At 35.9% G+C, this 18,381-nt stretch overlaps 1 protein-coding gene across 11 annotated transcripts in view; it reads left to right on the top strand.

The window, feature by feature from the left end:
* Positions 1-18,381, top strand: part of CCDC102B (coiled-coil domain containing 102B) — a 150,760-nt gene that overhangs the window by 109,407 nt on the left and 22,972 nt on the right. The window contains exon 7 of one of the 11 annotated variants that reach the window (XM_059706348.1): positions 16,551-17,744. The exons of the other annotated variants lie outside the window; for them this stretch is intronic. Coding sequence (XP_059562331.1) covers positions 16,551-16,580 — 30 coding nt within the window. The 3' untranslated portion in view covers positions 16,581-17,744. Of the gene's footprint in view, positions 1-16,550; positions 17,745-18,381 lie in introns of those variants that run through there. 11 annotated transcript variants of the gene reach the window in all.

The following is an 18,381-nucleotide window of genomic DNA, read 5'->3' on the forward strand; positions in this document are numbered from 1 at the left end:
AATTCAGATATGCTTCAGTATGGGTACACGTGCGTGTGTGTGTGTGTGTGTGTGTGTGTGTGTGTGTGTGTGTTTATATATGGGCACAGTATCCCTGAGGCTTGGTGTTTTAAGTTTTAAGCTTTCAGCCTATATATCAGAGAAATGTTATATTTGTAATGATTATATGTTATGTCACGTATTAGGATATATATTCTCTTCACTGCTCTCTGGTGTTTAAAAGAATGAAGCCCTCTTGTAGTGTTGTGTAAGGTCAACTCGTTAATGGCTTATGGAATATTTAAGAGGCCTCAGTGTGATGTCCTTAAAGCACACCTGCAACAGGTAGGTGATTTCAGCTACAATTACAAACAGCAAAGAAATATTTGTTTTGAACAAAACACAGTCCCATCTGTCAGTGTGATTGTGAGACCATCACTGCGTGGCAGCAGTTACTTCAGGTGGTATTCTTGTTCCTGCACCTGCTCCTGAGGCAAAACAAACAAAGCCATTAGTTCCCTGGTTAGAAAGACTATTTCAAGACAATGCCAAACAGTTGGAACTTTAAAAATTAAACTGAATTACTATTCCAAGGGGTAATTAAATAACAGAACACATTTTACATTTGGAGGGTTAATTTTTAACCAAAAGTATTCCAGTCAAGCAAACTACATTTTCTTCCCTAGTAAGATTATATGAAAGCAGAAAGATTTGCCTAGCGAGGTTCCTATATTGTTCCCTGCTCTTCCTGGCCCCTACTTTTGGGTGGGCATTTGATCCTTAATGTGTTTCTTTTTATGAAGGTGTATATGTACTTTTTAATTGTGTGCATGTACACTGGGTGGGACTGTAGACCAGTAAGTCAGAATAGGAAGATGGTAGGAAGGCTCAAGAGCATGGTTCTATGTTTTTATGTTGTCATGGCTATTTATTCCTGAGAATGGTTTTAATATGCAAGTATTTGTTGGACATGGTGATAACTAATTCTCTGTGTTTGCCAATATAGTCTTTAAAAATTGCTTGGGACTGAGCCATTGGCAAGGAAATGATAAAATTCTGTAGGGTTCAAGGGTTAATGAAGCATTAGTTCCCAAAGAGCTGAGTCAGCAGTCTAATCATGTAATTTTTAAAAATAGCTGTGGTATCTGTCCTGTTTTCCCAGCACCATTTATTGAAGAGACTGTCTTTACCCTATTGTATATTCTTGCTTCCTTTGTCATAGATTAATTGACCATATAGGCGTGGTTTATTTTTGGGCTCTCTATTCTGTTGCATTGATCTATATGTCTGTTTTTATACCAGTGCCATTATGTTTGGATTCCTAGGGCCTCGTAATATAGTTTGATATCAGGTAGTGTGATACTTCCAACTTTGTTCTTCTCTTTCAAAATTGCTGCAGCTACTTGGGTTTTTCGTGCTTCCATATAAGTTTTGGGATTATTTTTTCTAGTTCTGTAAAAAAAATGCCATTTTTATTCTGATCATTTCTCTCTTCTACATAGGTGTGTTTATTGCTATTTTCCTTGCCTTGTTTTACCATAGTATAATGGGTGTGTTTGTGTCGGGGGGAGTGAATTACTTGTCTTTTGAGTATATAGATTTCTGGAGCAAAAGAATAATTTTGAGATCTGATATAGATATTATCATTAGATATTTTACTTTCAGACCAATGCTGAGATTGGAAGATTGCTTGGGTAATTTTTCTTGTGGAAAGGGTAAAAACTGTTTAATAGGTAGGGAGGAAATCAAATAGTTTGTGACTAAGAGCATATGCTACATTATATTGAGTGAGTGTGCATGTGTGTGTTTTGATACTTGCAGCCCTTTTCTGTGGGAAGAATATAGTCCCAAACTAGAACAGTGGGCATGGTCCTCTGATTTGACAAATGAAATTTGTGCTGCTATCTAGTAGAACCTTTGAGAACCATAGTTCCATATGAATAAGTATTTAGATAGATTTCATATTTGATGCCTAGAAGTAGATGTGTAGAAATACACATTCAACATACAAAATATTTCAGTGTTCTTTATATTCAATCAGTTGGTCACCAGAAAGGACTGATCCAAAGCACTCTTAACTGGTATGGGTTTTGTAATCTGGATTATTTTATTGTAGTTGTCAGATCTCCAGTTTTTCCTCTGATAAAGGTCATCACTATTTAGGGTGGCTGGGAATGAAATCTTTTTTTTAAAGTTTCTTATTGTTTTTAGAGAAAGAGAAAGGAAGAGGGAGAGAAACATCGATTGGCTGTCTCCAGCACACCCCCTACTGGGGATCAAGCCCGCAACCTGGGCATGTGCCCTGACCAGGAATCCAGAGACCTCTTTGGTTCATGGGTTGATGCTCAACCACTGAGCCATCCTGGCAGCGAGGAATGAAATATTCTTCATGGAAATAAGATTTTGCATTAGATAGCAGCCAGTATTTTCCCAATTTGACTTATTGTTGAAAAGCCAGGAAAATTCTACTGAGCCTTTTAATTTCATATTAGCAAATTCTTCACATTGCAATTAGTTAAAATTAATTTAAACTTGAAAATACAAGGTTTCTATCTCCCTCAACAGATTTTAAATAAATAAAAAAGAGATATTAATTCTCTACTGCAGAAAGAAAAGATATTTTGGGGCCATAAGAGAAAACCCAGGGTCTTGTTTAAAAAAGCAAATTAGAAAAATTTATCTTTTAGATGACTTGCTTTTCTTTAAGCAAATTGTTTTAAAAAATTTAATTTGATATATATTTGTTAGAAGCTAAACATTCTTTTGTAATCATTTCTTTGAAGTCTTTCTGGGATTGTATATTACATTATATAATGACAAAATTTAACTGGAACTTAATTACCATAATGCAGGACCTATTACATACATATCCACATTAAAATTCCAAAATGACTGACTACTTCAATAAATATGGTAGAGAAAACAGTATAATGAATGATATAATAATGCAATAAGCAAAGCTGTTACAGGACACATGCAACCTAAACTCACAAATGTATTTCTCTAGTACATAAGAAGCAAGGAATACAATATAAACAATTACTAAGGCACATGGTGTTCTGCACTGTAAAATTAATATCAGGAAGGCTAAAAGACAAAACGAGATGAGGTTTGCTGAAGAATCTTTTAAATTTTGTAAACAATATCACATCACATAAGAAGGAAAAATAAAGGGAAAATTTAACAATTACTCCACCATAGTATATTATTTCAGTATACTGATTTCAAATACCTAGACAATTTTATGCATAATTGCAGTCATCATTTACGAAAAATATACTCTACTTTGTAAATTACCATAGCTAGTTTTCATGTTGCTTTGTAGTTTCATAGATGGTATTTCAAGGGCTTGTATAATATTTCCTTGGATATAAGTTTATTTAATCAATTAATCTTCCCTGATTTAAAGCCATTTGGATTTTCTTTTCCCAACATAATTCTATGTGATTACTTTTATTTATAGACCATTTTTCCCCATTGGAAAAAAAAGTTTAGTATGTGGAATTCTTTGGTTAAAAAATACGAATATAATATGATTCTTTATATAGGCAGTATTACCAAATTTCTATGCTCCTCAATGATAGGTCAGATTGTAGAAATGTTGATGCCATCAAATGTCAAACCTTAACCGCATCTTAACTAATGCAAAAGCATGTTAAATATTAAGTTATCTATATATATATATAAAAGGCTAATATGTTAGTGTCCTTCCACCTGTCTGACCAGTTGCTATGATGTGCACTGACCACCAGGGGGCAGATGCTCAATACAGGAGCTGCCATGACACACACTGGCCATTTACAGAGAAACGGCAGCATGGACCTGGTGCTGACAAAGCAACACTTGGCTTCCCCCAAGTGGGACACAGGCCCCGCCACTACCACAGAGCCACACCCCACCAAATTGCAGCTGATGCTGCTGGGACCCCATGGCACACAATGCAGTCCACAGCCCAGCCCGGAAACAGTGGCTGTGGGCGCTGGGTAATGACATCACATAGCAACACCTGGCTTCTTCTGCCTAGTGACCAGCCTCCTTGCAGTTTCTTCAGCCCAGGAACACAACTCGCTTTATAGCCAGGTGCAAACATTTCACACTTTAACCAAATATCTGTGAAGCATTTTCCCATGCCTCATCTCATTTGATCCTCACAGAAGTCCTGAGTAGGTAGATAAGAGACTCGGTGAAATCCTATTTTCTTTTCTTTAGCTGGAAAACAGAGATTTAGAAAGCTTAGGAACTTGACCCAATTTAAAAGAAGAAATGGTGAACCTTGAAAATGACTTCAGGTTTTCTCACTGTGCAGAATATAGTCAATCACTGCTGCAGTTAAATATTTTACCCTTTGTTCTCCCTTCATGAGCTACAATAATAATAATCTGCTTTGTGTTGATATTTGCTGCTGTGTTGCTGACAATTACCTGAAAGAGAAGTTAGGGTGCTTCACTGGGCTGGAGAAAGTTTAGCTAAATCAGAAAGCAGGTCTAATTAAGCAAGTTTATTCTATATCTATAAAAGGCTAAGTTGCATGCACGATACATATAAATCTCTCACTAGCACCAATAGCATGTGTGTGTTTCGATCTGTCATTGTTCATCATGAATTTGGTTGACACTTCTATTATACAGAAAGGGCGAATAGCGATATTAAAATATTTCTTCTAATTAATTTCCTTTCAATGTGCACGAATTTATGCACCGGGCCGCTAGTTTATTTATAAAATCACTCGAGTTGCTAGTTGGATTTTTTTGGAATTTCAGATTATTCCTTTTGCTGAACTTCCCTTTAGTGTAATTCAATACTCAATCTTGACTTTCCTCAGTTTTTTAGTAATAGCTTCCATAAATGAGAGAATTTTCAAAATAGTCAGTGGATTTTTGTGTTAAAATAAATGTAAGTCATGGGTAAAGAGTGGCTACCCTGTAGATGTCCCTAATTCACAAACCATGCTATAGAGGTGGAGAGTTAGCATGTAGTAATTGCAAAATAAAAGTTTGATGGCAAGAAGACTCACCTACCTGTAAGATGATGTTCATGCTTTAAGCAATTCATGGATTTCTTCCTCAAAGTAACATTTATTGATCTAGGTGCTCAGTACAACTCTCTATATAAGTTTATAAAAGATAGATAAAATAGAGTCCTAGTATAAGGGTTTAAGTCTAATGCAATGATTTTCTAACCTGGCTGCACCAAAGAAATAAACGCTTTGGAAGATTTAAAAAATATTTGTATTCCAATCTCACCTCCAGAATCTGAGTCAATTGTTATAGGTGGGGCTGAGCATGTATATTTTTTACAAGCTTCTCAAATGATTCTAATGTCTAATCAAATATCAGAACCACTGGTCTCATGAGAAAAGGCGGCAGCCACCATTAAGTCCAATTCACAACTTTGGTCCCCACTGAACACATATATTTGTGATGACAGATTTTACCAGTGAGCATAAATAAAATGGAAAGCTGTTGGAATTGTAGTTGGTACCTGTTAGAATTGTAATACACAAAATTAACATAATAAGTCTTCTTATTGGAAGACTTACTGGAAAGCAGAACTAAAGAATAAGATTCTATTGGGCCCTAGCTGGTTTGGCTCAGTGGATAGAGCATTGGCCTGAGGACTAATGGGTCTCAGGTTGGATTCCAGTCAAGGGTACATGCCTGGGTTGTGGGCTTGAGCCCCAGTAGGGGTGTGCAGGAGGCAGCTGATCAATGGTTCTCTCTCATCATTGATGTTTCTATCTCTCTCTCCCTCGCCCTTCCTCTCTGAAGTCAATAAAAATATATTTTTTAAAAAGATACTACTGGGCATTATAAGTTAACATCCAAACTTTTAGTGTTTTGCTAAATGCATTGTCAGTGTGACTTCACACTTAGCAATTATCACTTTATTATTACAGCTTAGCTCATTCTGGCCTCACCTTTGAATGCCTTCTGGTGTCAAAAAGGTGAATCTTTTCAAAGTCTGATAAATGGGAGAAACACTTTGTTTAAACCCAGAGAACATTAAAAACCAGATGTTAATTTGGATAATTAAACAACTCTTTCTTTGGAAGGACACAGAAATCCTTTCTTAGACCTAAATATATTTTGGCAAAATCTTGTTAATTTACACTGTGCTAATTTTAAGATTGTGAGAATAGCGATAGACTGAAATTCACATTTATCTATGAAAAAGATGTGCTAAGTGTTTCAGGTAAGATTAAAAAGAAATAAGAAAGAGGCCAGCTGCCAGTTCACATGGGGACACAGGCGCAGGCCCCAGACCCGAGATCTGAATGGAACTGTAGAAAGCAGCCCAGTTCATCTAATAGTTATTGCTTCCTAACTTCTATGTCAGGTGTCAAAATATACTTGGGTTCTTCATAAGAAGTTTTTAGTGTAGCAAAGGATAGTCAAACATAAATGTGTGTAGTTAAATGTAAGTATATGTCAAGATGGTGGTATTCACAGGGTTCCCAGACACAATTTTCCCTGTTTCTTTTCCTCCCATTGCTTAAGGGTATTTGCAGTCATGTGTTTGTTTTAATTATTTATTGTCTGACACCCCTTCTGTCTGCACCTCTAACAGTGACAGAATTCCATACTGCTGCCTCTACCATGAAGACACCATAGGCACACAACATGAACAGGAGTCCAGCATCCCAATTTTTGTATATTTCTGATCTAAGTCATTCTAATAATGCCATTCCACTTTCCATGCATGATTTGAAGGTTACTCTTTCCTGCAGGCATTTATCATGGTCTTGCTCTCTCCACTTCACCAACCCACTCCACTGTCCTGTATGTCTGTTCTGCTTCAGGACTTGGTAGCACAGCAAACCCATCTTCTTAGCTCAGACTTGTGTCCTTGGAATATGCAGCTTGAGAGAGGAACTGAGGGAAATCAAGAAGTTTGAAGATCTATGGAAAGGTTTAGACCAGGGTCCTGAAACTACGGCCCACGGGCCACATGCAAATACAAATATTGTATTTGTTCCCGTTTTGTTTTTTTACTTCAAAATAAGATATGTGCAGTGTGCATAGGAATTTGTTCATAGTTTTTTTTAAACTATAGTCCAGCCCTCCAATGTTCTGAGGGACAGTGAACTGGCCCCCTGTTTAAAAAGTTTGAGGACCCCTGGTTTAGACCATAATCTTTTGCTAGCTTTTCCTCTCCTGGCTTTCAGCTTTCTTTGTAAAAGTGAAAATCCTCTTTGGATTTCTGTTAGCGAAACCAGGTACTAAGGTAGGTCTTTAGTGGGAGAATTTCCTTGGGAAAACAAAGCCATTGCAATACTAATGTAGGTTCTACCCTAAAAGTGGAGTGGTGCAACAGGAACTTTGGGAAAGCAGGGAATATACTGCTTCATGCTGTTTTGGATTATGAAAGATTTCATAGGAACGCTCCACTTTTGGATAGTGGGGAAAACCTGTATATATGTATACACACATACATGTATATTAAAATATTTTATACATAATGCTTAAAATAAAGCAACTTTCTTTAATCATGTATTCAATTGCTGCTACTACAAAATTTTATTCCCCCTTTTTTTATAACAACCTTGAAAGAGTTGTATTTGTTAGCTTTACAACCTTCATTCTAACCACAACAATGATATTCTGATCACTACCTCTATTCCAAGAGAAATATTGTCAGCATCATCAATGTTCTCCATACTTTTAAAACCAGTGGTCTATTCTCAGTCTTCATCTTTCTCAATATGTCATAATAATTTGACATAGCCAGTAAGTTCCATCTTTTTAAAAAAATATATTTTATTGATTTTTTACAGAGAGGAAGGGAGAGAGATAGAGAGTTAGAAACATCGATGAGAGAGAAACATCGATCAGCTGCCTCCTGCACATCTCCTACTGGGGATGTGCCCACAACCCAGGTACATGCCCTTGATTGGAATCAAACCTGGGACCTTTCAGTCCGCAAGCCGACGCTCTATCTACTGAGCCAAACCGGTTTTGGCAGTAAGTTCCATCTTAAAGTAATTTACTTAACAGGCTTTTAGAAAAATCAGCATTTCTTGGGTTTCACCTTCTTCTACTCTTGATCTCAATCTTGTTGATTTCTCTTCTTGTCTCCAATTCTACATGTGGGAGTTTCTAGGGTTACCCCTTCAGTTATCTGTGCCTAGCTACACACTCATCCCAAAGGTGATATTTTCAACCTCATGGCTTTAGATGCCATCTGTATGCTGATAACTCTCAAATTCAGATCTTTAATCCTGCTCCTCTAGTGTATTCTATTGCACAGGCAAAATAGCTGAGTCATTTTTTTTTTACTCCTCCCTTTCTCCCTCCATATAAAATCAACCCTCACATTCATTCTTTGACTGCCATATTCCTAACATGTCACAAATATGACCACTTATTTCCAACTCTTATGATTTTCAGTCTTGCTCAAGGCATTATCTTTTGTCTGTTCCACACTAATGCAGGCTGTTAATAATAGGGGAGCCTGGGGACACTCAGAGTATATGAGAACTTTTTCCTTTCCCTTCAATATTTATGTAAACCTAAACTGCTATAGAAAATAGTCTGTTAAAAATCCCTTAACTTTCTATGTGCTAGTAGTCCATTAAATTTGTAGTCAATTAAAAATCTGTTATATTATTTAATTTTAGTGCCTATACTACCAAGATGCATTAACTTTTAAGTACCTTATAAGTATACAAAATTAAATGCTTTGCAGTGGTTCTCAACCTTCCTAATGCCGCGACCCTTTAATACAGTTCCTCATGTTGTGGTGACCCCCAACCATAAAATTATTTTCATTGTTACTTCATAACGGTAATTTTGCTACTGTTATGAATCGTAATGTAAATATCGAATATGCAGGATGTATTTAGGCGACCCCTGTGAAAGGGCCGTTTGAGCCCCAAAGGGGTTGCCACCCACAGGTTGAGAACTGCTGCTTTATAGCATATTGTCTGTTAGAAGAGTACAGTCTTCTTTGAAAAAAACCTCAACTTAAAAAATATTCCAAAGGGGAACTATAATTGCATTTCTAAGTTTAGGTATATGGTTAGTAGGGTTATCTGATGAAAGTTGAATAACAGGTGGCTGTTCGTGATAGCAATTCTTCATAAAATTCCCTGAATATCAAAGAGAGTGAACAAGTAGCTTTTAACAATGCAACATTTCTTTGATGTGTACAGTTTTTTTATGAGAATTTCCTTTGTATTATATAAAATATCCATGGTTATCTCAATATGAAATATCTTAAGATGTTAATAGAGTTTATTACCCAAATTAAGAAAATTAAGAACTTCAAGGAGTTGCATATTCATTATCTTACCCATGAAGAAAATCTTATTCTGGCCATTCTGCATGGAAAGTATTCACTCCCTGGCCTAGGTATGGAGACCAAAATTGGAGTATTGTTTTTAAAGTTATTATCCTGTTGGACTGCCAGTAGCATTCATGAATTTTTCCAACCCACTTCCCACTTTATTCATTCATATGCGTTTAAGGCTCCTTTGTTTGCTTTCATTCATTCACTTATCTAATAGTGCTTTGTACAGTATTAGTGAAAGAAATCTCTAAAACTATTTACAGTTAGTCTGAAATGACCTGGACAGCAACATTCCAAGCTGGGATCTTTGGAAGCATATATTATGTAGCCATCTGAATTACAGGCCTTATGCTCTACTAATTGGATGATGTACTTCCCATTTAAATTAACTTATATGCAAGGAGGTATGGGTCAGACATGTACTGTTTCTAGAAACTTTCAGTCAAAGTAAACCAATCATGTTAGGAGCTCATCCAGCATGGAATGTACTCTGTTGGGAAAACATTCTTTAAATCAGCTGTTCTCAACTCTGAAGGTCCCAGAGAACCCTTCTGGAGGCCTCTGAGATCTAAATTACTTTCATAATAACAAATATTTTGGGGCCATTTTCACTGCATTGACTTTGTATTACTATGCAAAATAAATGGCAGATGAAATGTTCAGTTGGTTCCAGTGACTCAGATAATAGGCCGCAGTTAGGTTCAAAGAAGGGTGCGAAGACAGTGTTAAATTTTGGAATCTGAATCTTGCTCTACTGAAACAATGCTTACTACCTTTTCATCAGTTTTTACACATGCAGAGCAAGAATGGGATTTCTGTTTTAAGGAATGTGCTTTAAATATCGGTTATCTGTCTTTATGCCATCAGCACTAATGAGTCCCCTTTGGCCTTTGTAATATCATGAACACTATGACTGGAAGTGCTGTGTTGGCATTAAATTAAACTGAAAGTGTGCCAGCATTAGTCTACTTACTCTTTACTGGGAGAGGTGTTTTCTTTATATTTCAGTACTGCATAAATCTTGTAAATCATGACTACATTTACATTTACTATTCCTGTTATTTAAACTAGCTTAACTTGATAATAGGGAGAACCCTAAGGTGATTATAAAGTTATTTTTTTAGTAGGAAATAATGTAAAATAAAATTTAAATATTTTCACTATATTTTAAACACTTGTCTAATGTACCAGTTAACCCCTTTTTTTTTCTCATATTAAGCAATTCAGCTACTGCTGTACATGTTGGTTATTTCTGATAACAGTAATCAAAATTATTGAGAGGAAATTAAAGTTTCTTGGTGGAGAGAGATCTGGAAACATATGGCTAATTGGACCAGCTATGAAATACTACAAATATTATAGTAGAAATGCAGGAAGTTTGGAACTCAGAAGCTTAAATATAATTCAACAAATAATGAAGGACCTATTTTTAGAAACATTGTACTTTCAGAATTCTTTCTCTTTGTTTGGATCTTCCATAAGAATGTGGCCAAAAACCATCTATAGGTTATGCAGGCAAAAGTCCATACACTAATCAGTGTGTATCTTTTCTTTAAATGGAAGAGTAGATATTTTATTATAAGGTTTCCTATTTGAACCTTCTTCATTAAAAGAAGTATTTAGTTTGTTTTGTATTTTATTCTATCTCAGGAAAGAGACCCATAAAAATGCTTTTAGGTGCCTATGAACCAAAAATCTTTATTCAGGAAAGAGAAGGTACCAGATAAGTAATGTCCCTGCATATGTTTTGTCACTAGGCAAATTGAAACCCAGATAAATATTTGTAATGTAGAGCAAAACATTTCTTCTTTATATCATATATTGTTCCTCTTATTGTCCTTTTTAGAGGTTCTCTTCTAAACTAAAAAAGTAAAAAGAATATCCTATATAATAAAAGGCTAATATGCAAATAGACCAAGCGGCAGAACAACTGAACAGCTGGTTGCTATGATGTGTGCAGAATATCGCAGGCATTGGCCACAGCAGGATGGTGGAGCAGGTGAGCCGGGGTGCCAGACCAAGGTGGGGCGCCGGTCTCTGTCATCAGGGCGAGCCTCTGGTGGTTACTAAAAATTCTTTGCTCCCGCATGCCACAGTCCCGCCTGCCGCTTGTACCTGCTGCCCAGCCCAGCACCATCAGCAGGTGCGAGCGGTGGCTGCTAGCCCTGATTGCCCCTGAGGGCTTCTCCACTTCCCCCTGCTCCTGAGGTGCAATCGGGGCAGCAGCTGCCACTTGCACCTGCTGATGGCGCTGGACCCAATCACTCTGTGCTGTCAGTGGATGTGAGTAGCGGCGGTGGTGGGAGCAGGGCTGCTGGCTGACAGGGGACCGGGGGCCATGGCAGGAGGGGCTAGGTGGGGGTGCAAAGGATGGGCCGAGACCCACCTCTGTGCCTACTGCAGCCTCGCAGTCCACAGTTCCTTTCAAGGTGCACGAATTCGTGCACTGGGCCCCTAGTTCAACTATAATATCCTCCCTTGCCTCTGTGAAAAAATTAAGCATTGGTTCTTTAACTTATAAGTCAGTCAAAATTACCAGTTTTCCTTTTACATAATTTATATTTCTTATTGTATTGCTTCCTGTATTCTGCTGCTTTATAAAATACCCTTTTCTGTTTCTTTTCTACTTTATTTTGAAAGAAAAAAATTTCTTCTTTGGGATACCTAATAACACCTTGAGCCTCAATTGTAATCAATTAACCAAGAATAATTACTGTTTTTTAATTATTCAATTTGTTCCCTTTTTTGGATATTAGTCATGTGGCTCTTAATAAAAATGCCATTTCTGCTTCCATGTTTTGTGAAAGCAGATTTATGACTCACTAGATTGTCACCTCTGTAGATGGACTAGGGTGTGACAGGCCCTGTCTTGATAACTGTGCTAAATGGTTAGAATACAGAGCATTGAGGAGTTTCCAAATCATGTTATCATCAATAAAATAGAGTAGTTTTGTACTGACTTCTCTTGTTCCTAATGCTTAAATTCCTTTAAGAGAATGTTAAATTTTTAATCTATTTTCATCTTTGCTGGTTTTTCTATAATTTCTTTCTTTTTTTTTTTTTTTTTTGGTTAAAACAATGAGTAGTAACTGGATTTTTATACCTGCATTCAACAATAGTTGGAGAATAAGCCTTGTGGTTCATGACATGTGATAACAGATTGAAATTTGGGACACAAATGGCAATTTCATTTCTTTCATTGAGTTTCATGATGCTGGAATTCATTCCAATATCCAAAGGCAAGGAGGCACAGAGCCCAGTGCTCTCCCAAAGCTTCCTTCTGAAAGCAGACATCTGTTGTGTGCTAACCGAGCAAAATAAAATAGAGGAGGAAGGATTGTTTGTTCTTGCGTCTTTATCAGTGCTCCAGTTTCTCACAGAAGAGAGTGGGAAATACATATATCATATGATGATCAAATACAAGTGTTGTCATGAAAATTAATATTTGATAGTGCTTTGTCTTCCTTTGATGTGAGATAAGCTATTGTTTTTCTCTGTGCAAACGTTTACTTTAGCATATTACTCAGGTCAATGAAACTTGAAGTCAGTTTTAACAAAGACTCACATCAAAACCCTTGGGAGACATTGGTTACAAATTAAATATCCTTACCTTTTGGTCACACATCTTGATATAAGGAGATGTCCTATTGTTGTCTTTACTTTAGGTAAAATTAACACCAATTAAGTGATCCTTATCAAGATGTCACACCATCAACATCTGTAATATTGCTGCCCCACGTGATCCAATGGAACCCTTGAGTGTTCTCTCAGCTACAAATTTGCTACATGATATCATTGCTCTGATTCTGCAGTTGCTATGGTACCCTGAACAAATTCTCAGTATTGGTCCCTCAAGGCACAAATTAAGAGTCTCCAGCATTGTAGGATGTCAAGTGCTTAACTTCCACTGGTCATGATGCTAATTTGAGTTCTTGAAAAGAAAAGCAGCTCTTGAACTGGAATAAACTGTTTAATAGAATGCTTTTTATATAAAAATCATAAGATTATCTCGATTAATAGATGTACTAAGGTATCATTGTCCATTTATCTATCAAATTCTTAAAGAATATGTACAAGTTTATTATATAGAGATAAAACATACTATATAGAGATAAAACAATGAAATATTCTAAATTCAAGTAGTGCAATTATTTAAGATAACATTAAGAACCTTGGAATCACTGGAATATTCACCTGACTTAATTCTACAGTATCTACAAAAGAATTCATTTTGATTTGGCTTAATAATATAAATATTATAGCAACTGAAATGCCTGCCATACTTTATTTACTTGAACACTTTTTTGAGATCTCATTCACATATAATAAATTTCACCCATTCAAAGTATTAAATTTAATTCTGTGTTTTTAAAATAAAATCATAGAGCTGTGCAATGATTACTAAAATCTAATTTTAAAACATTTTCATAATCCCCCAAAGAAATTACATACCTACTAGAGACCTGATGCACGAAATTCATGCAAGAGTAGGCCCTCACAGCCCCTGCTTCGTCTGGAAGGTCATCTGGACGGTCATTCCACTGTTCAGCTGTTCAGTTGATTTGCATATTATGCTTTTATTATTATAGGTTTGCAGTCATGCCCCATCCTCCATTTACCCTCGGCATTTGACAAGCATTAATCTACTTCCTGTCTCTATGGAGCTACTTATTTTGGACATTTCACAGAAATGGAATCATAGAATCTATGGCCCTTTGTGATGGTTACTTTCACTTAGTATCAGGTTTAAGAGTTATCCGCTATTGTAGCATGAATCAACACTTCATTCTTTTTATGGTCAATTAACATACCATTGAACTGCTATACCACATTTTTTCCTCAGCTGGCTGTATTTGGGGTATTTCATTTTTTTTTTGGCAATTACAAATAATACTGATGAACATTCATATATGAATTTTTTGTGTAGATGTATATAAGGGCCACCAAACTATTTTCTAAAGTGGCTGCAGCATTTTATAATCTCACAAGCAATGTTTGGAGGTTCTAGTTTTCCACATTTTCACCAATACTTGTTAGAGTCCATCTTTTTTAATTATATCATCCTTCTGGGGGTGAAGTGGTATCTCATTGCAGTTTTAACTTGAATTTCCCTAATGACTTAAAGTGTTGGTCTTGTTTTCATGTACTAATTGGCCATTTTTATACATTCTTGGCAGAAATATATATTCAGATACTTTGCCTATTTTTAATTGAGGTATTTTTTGAGTTGTCCTTTGTATATTCTGCATAGAAATCCCCTTTCAGATACATGATTTGCAAATATTTTTCTCATTATGTAGACTGTCCTTTCAGCTTCTTGACAGTTGTATGTATTTGGAGCATAAAACTTTAAAAATGACTTAGAGAAAGTCTAATTTGTTTATTTCTTCTATTGCTTGTTTGTCAAAACATTGCTTATTTCAAAATCAGAAAGATTTACTCCTGTATTTTTCTCTAAGAGCTTTATAGTTTTAGCTCTTATGTATCGATTTTTTATCCATTTTGAGTTGATTTTTATTAATGAGTTGTGAGGTAGGCATTCCACTTCAATCATGGCTTGTGGATATCTAGTTGCCCCAAGATTATTTGTGAAAAAAGGTTATCCTTTTCCCATTGGAATATATTGGCATCCATATCACAATCCAGTTGACCATAAATGTAATAATTTCTTCCTGGACTCTGGACACAATTTTATTCCATTGGCCTAAATATCTGTTCTTCTGCCAGTAAAACATTGTCCTGATTACTGTTTTTAGTAAGCATTGAAATTAGGAAGTGTCAGTTCTCTCAATATATGTTTTATAATGTTTTCATACTTTTTTTTTTTGCCAGTTTTGGCTCATTAGATAGAGTCATTGGCCTGTGGACCGAAGGGTTAAGGGCATGTACCTGGGTTGGAGGCTCCTCCTGGGCCCAGGTTGGGGTGCATGCGGGAGGCAACCAAAAAATGTGTTTCTCTCACATCATTATTTTTCTCTGTCTCTCCCTCTCTCTCTAAAAATCAATGGAAAAATGTCCTCAGATGAGGATTCAAAAAAAAAAAGAATGTTGAGCTCTACCACAGACTTACCAACATGTGTTCCCAAAGAGAAAACAACATTAAACCTAAAGCACAGCCATTGGGAAAACTATTCTGGTTTCTGGTTACAAAGATGACAATAAATCTTTGGGGGAATTATTGCTTGAGATCATGGGAATGAAATTTAGAGCAAACTGTCTCCAGGTTTCCAAAAATGTGAACCTCTGAAATCTGAACCTGTATCATTCTTTATAGAATTACCCAGTCAAACCAATTCACTTATAATCAAACACACCTTTTGCTGTTAAGAGTTTAATGTGCTGATTGAGTTGTCCAGGTGACATATACTCATTATTTTCAGTAATTATTTTCATTAACCCTATGTCTACAATTACTTTGCTAAGTTAGCTCAGTAGAAAAGTTAGTTTATACATTTCAAAGATCAACAAATTATTTCAGTAATTCATGTATCCATTGCTAGCTTCTTTGACATTTCTTCATTGTCCAGTAAAACTACTTACTTTAAATGTAAGTACTTGAGTTTCAGTGATGGGCACACAGTGCAATATACAGATCTCGTATCATAGAAATCTACATCTGAAACCTATATTACCCTATTAACCAATGTTACCCCAATACATTTAATAAAAAAAGAAAGTATCTGATAGAAATTTAATAGCTAGTTTAACAAAAGTGTGCAAGTCAATGACATATGTATAAAAGAGGCCAGTATGGACACTAATAAAAAATAATTCTGGTAAATCACAACTACAAGACCACAGAACATTTATATTCTGTTAAGATAAGATCACATTTTAATTTGTACTACCTTAGTCATAATTACTTGGAGTCACTGAATTTAAATCATCCAATAATTTCTATGTAAGTAGTAAATAAGATATTATAAATATATAATTATTACATTGGAAAATAATAGGATCATATACCACAAACTATATACTTAGCAAAATTTCAAAAGGCAACCACTTTCCATCACCAAGAATTTTTAGCAAAATGTGCCTGTTAACTTTGCTGAATTTTTTTTTCCAGGGAAAGAGTACATTTTGGTGTAATCTTTAATATAATTATTTAGAATATTTCAGTTCCAATTATAAGTATTTTCCAAAAGCTAGTCTTAATTATTTGAAGTTGGCCAGCTGTCATATGTACTCATTTCTTTCAAAGGCCCTGTGTCACGTGAATCGGGTTGAGAGAATTTGGGAACAGGAAACTTACCTGAATTTGTGCCATCATTCCTCATTAGCTTAATCACATCCCAAGATGGACAGATTAGAAAGACACCGAGTGTGGATGCCCTGGAGCAGAATCAGAGCAGATTGGCCAGAAGAACTTGCCAGAACACCTGATGCTCAACATGTCACTTCAGTTTCTGGGACAGAAATCGGTCCTGTTCATCTGCTAATGGAAAGATGTGTCAAAACTGATTATCAACGGTTTCCAGTTAGATTTCGATACAGATTTGTAATACAAATCACTTGGGATTTATGTGCTGCTATTTGCAATGTCTGACAGGCTTTTCTAGTCTTGTTTTCCTTATTTTTTCTTCTGTTTTGAAAATGTTTATAATTTTAGAGAGAGGGAAATGGAGAGAGAGAAATACATCAATTTTTTGTTCCACTTATTATGCATTCATTGGTTGCTTCTTGTTTGTGCCCTGACTGTGAGTCAAACCTGCAACCTTGGCATATCAGGTGACACTCTAACCAACTGAGCTACTCTGCCAGGGCATTATTTTCCTTATTGTTTTAATGACAGAAATTAATATTTTCCAGGAATTGCAGCTGCAGTCTTTTTAGCTGAAGTCATTGCCTCTATATCACCAAGGCTTACAACTATAGCGTGGACCTTGTTATACTGCCAGATTGATCAGATTATAGATATGGCAATATATATTTTTTTGAATCATAGATTTTTGGGAATCTACTAACATTTTTGCCAGACTGCCTGGGGCCTTACCAGAGTAGTAATAGGAATAAAGCAATTATTTGTACTTAGAGTAAATATTGAGCTGGATTTACCTGACATAAAAATGTTTTAGGATACTACTGATATAGAACTTTAAAAATTACACCCTACTTTCTTAGCAAAAACTGTTAACAAAAGTAGAAGGACATTTGTTACTTTAGCCTATCTGGCATCCACTTATTTAAAAAAACAAACATGCAAACAGTATTGCAAGCATGTGAAATCTATACATGAATTAAATGTAAATCCCTTAAGCATGAGCTTTCATTCCAGTGGCAAAAGATCAAGACAATTCATATATAAATCGTGTAACCCTTAGAAAGAAAACATATCAGCATTCTTGCTTTGGGTGCCATTTACATTATTAAATATGGTGCTTGGCCTCAGATTTAAGTACATGAAAGACGTAAAAGAAAATTAATCACTTAGATATCTGGTGAGAGCTAGAGACAGAAAATGACCACTAAAATTTAGTTGGGCCGAAACCGGTTTGGCTCAGTGGATAGAGCGCCGGCCTGCGGACTGAAAGGTCCCAGGTTCGATTCCGGTCAAGGGCATGTACCTGGGTTGCGGGCATATCCCCAGTAGGAGATGTGCAGGAGGCAGCTGATCGATGTTTCTCTCTCATCGATGTTTCTAACTCTCTATCTCTCTCCCTTCCTCTCTGTAAAAAATCAATAAAATATATTTTAAAAAAAATAAAAATAAAATTTAGTTGGATGAATTGATAAATGTAAGCAGCCAGTATACTGGGGTACTTAAGGAAAGCTCCATCCTTCTGGCCAGGGTACCTGTGTTTTCTACTCAGAGTGTTACAAGGACTGGCTGCATCAGTATCACTTAGGACCCTGGGGAAATGCAAAAGTCCTGAGCAGCACCAGAAACATTATTTGTACCTTGGACACTTTTTATTGCTCCTAAACTACGCTTAAAATTAGTTTAAAAGTATATTTATTTATTACTATAAACTTTACAAAGTCGTGTCACAGATTTAGAAAAATCAACAGCTAGAAATTTCCACCAGTGTTTCGGTATTATTTTTTAAAATAATTTTGCATAAGAGATGTTATGCACTACTCACAATGTTGTAAGGATTTTTCTTAAGTAAC

Source organism: Myotis daubentonii, chromosome 8 (assembly GCF_963259705.1).
Source record: "Myotis daubentonii chromosome 8, mMyoDau2.1, whole genome shotgun sequence".
NCBI lineage: Eukaryota > Metazoa > Chordata > Mammalia > Chiroptera > Vespertilionidae > Myotis > Myotis daubentonii.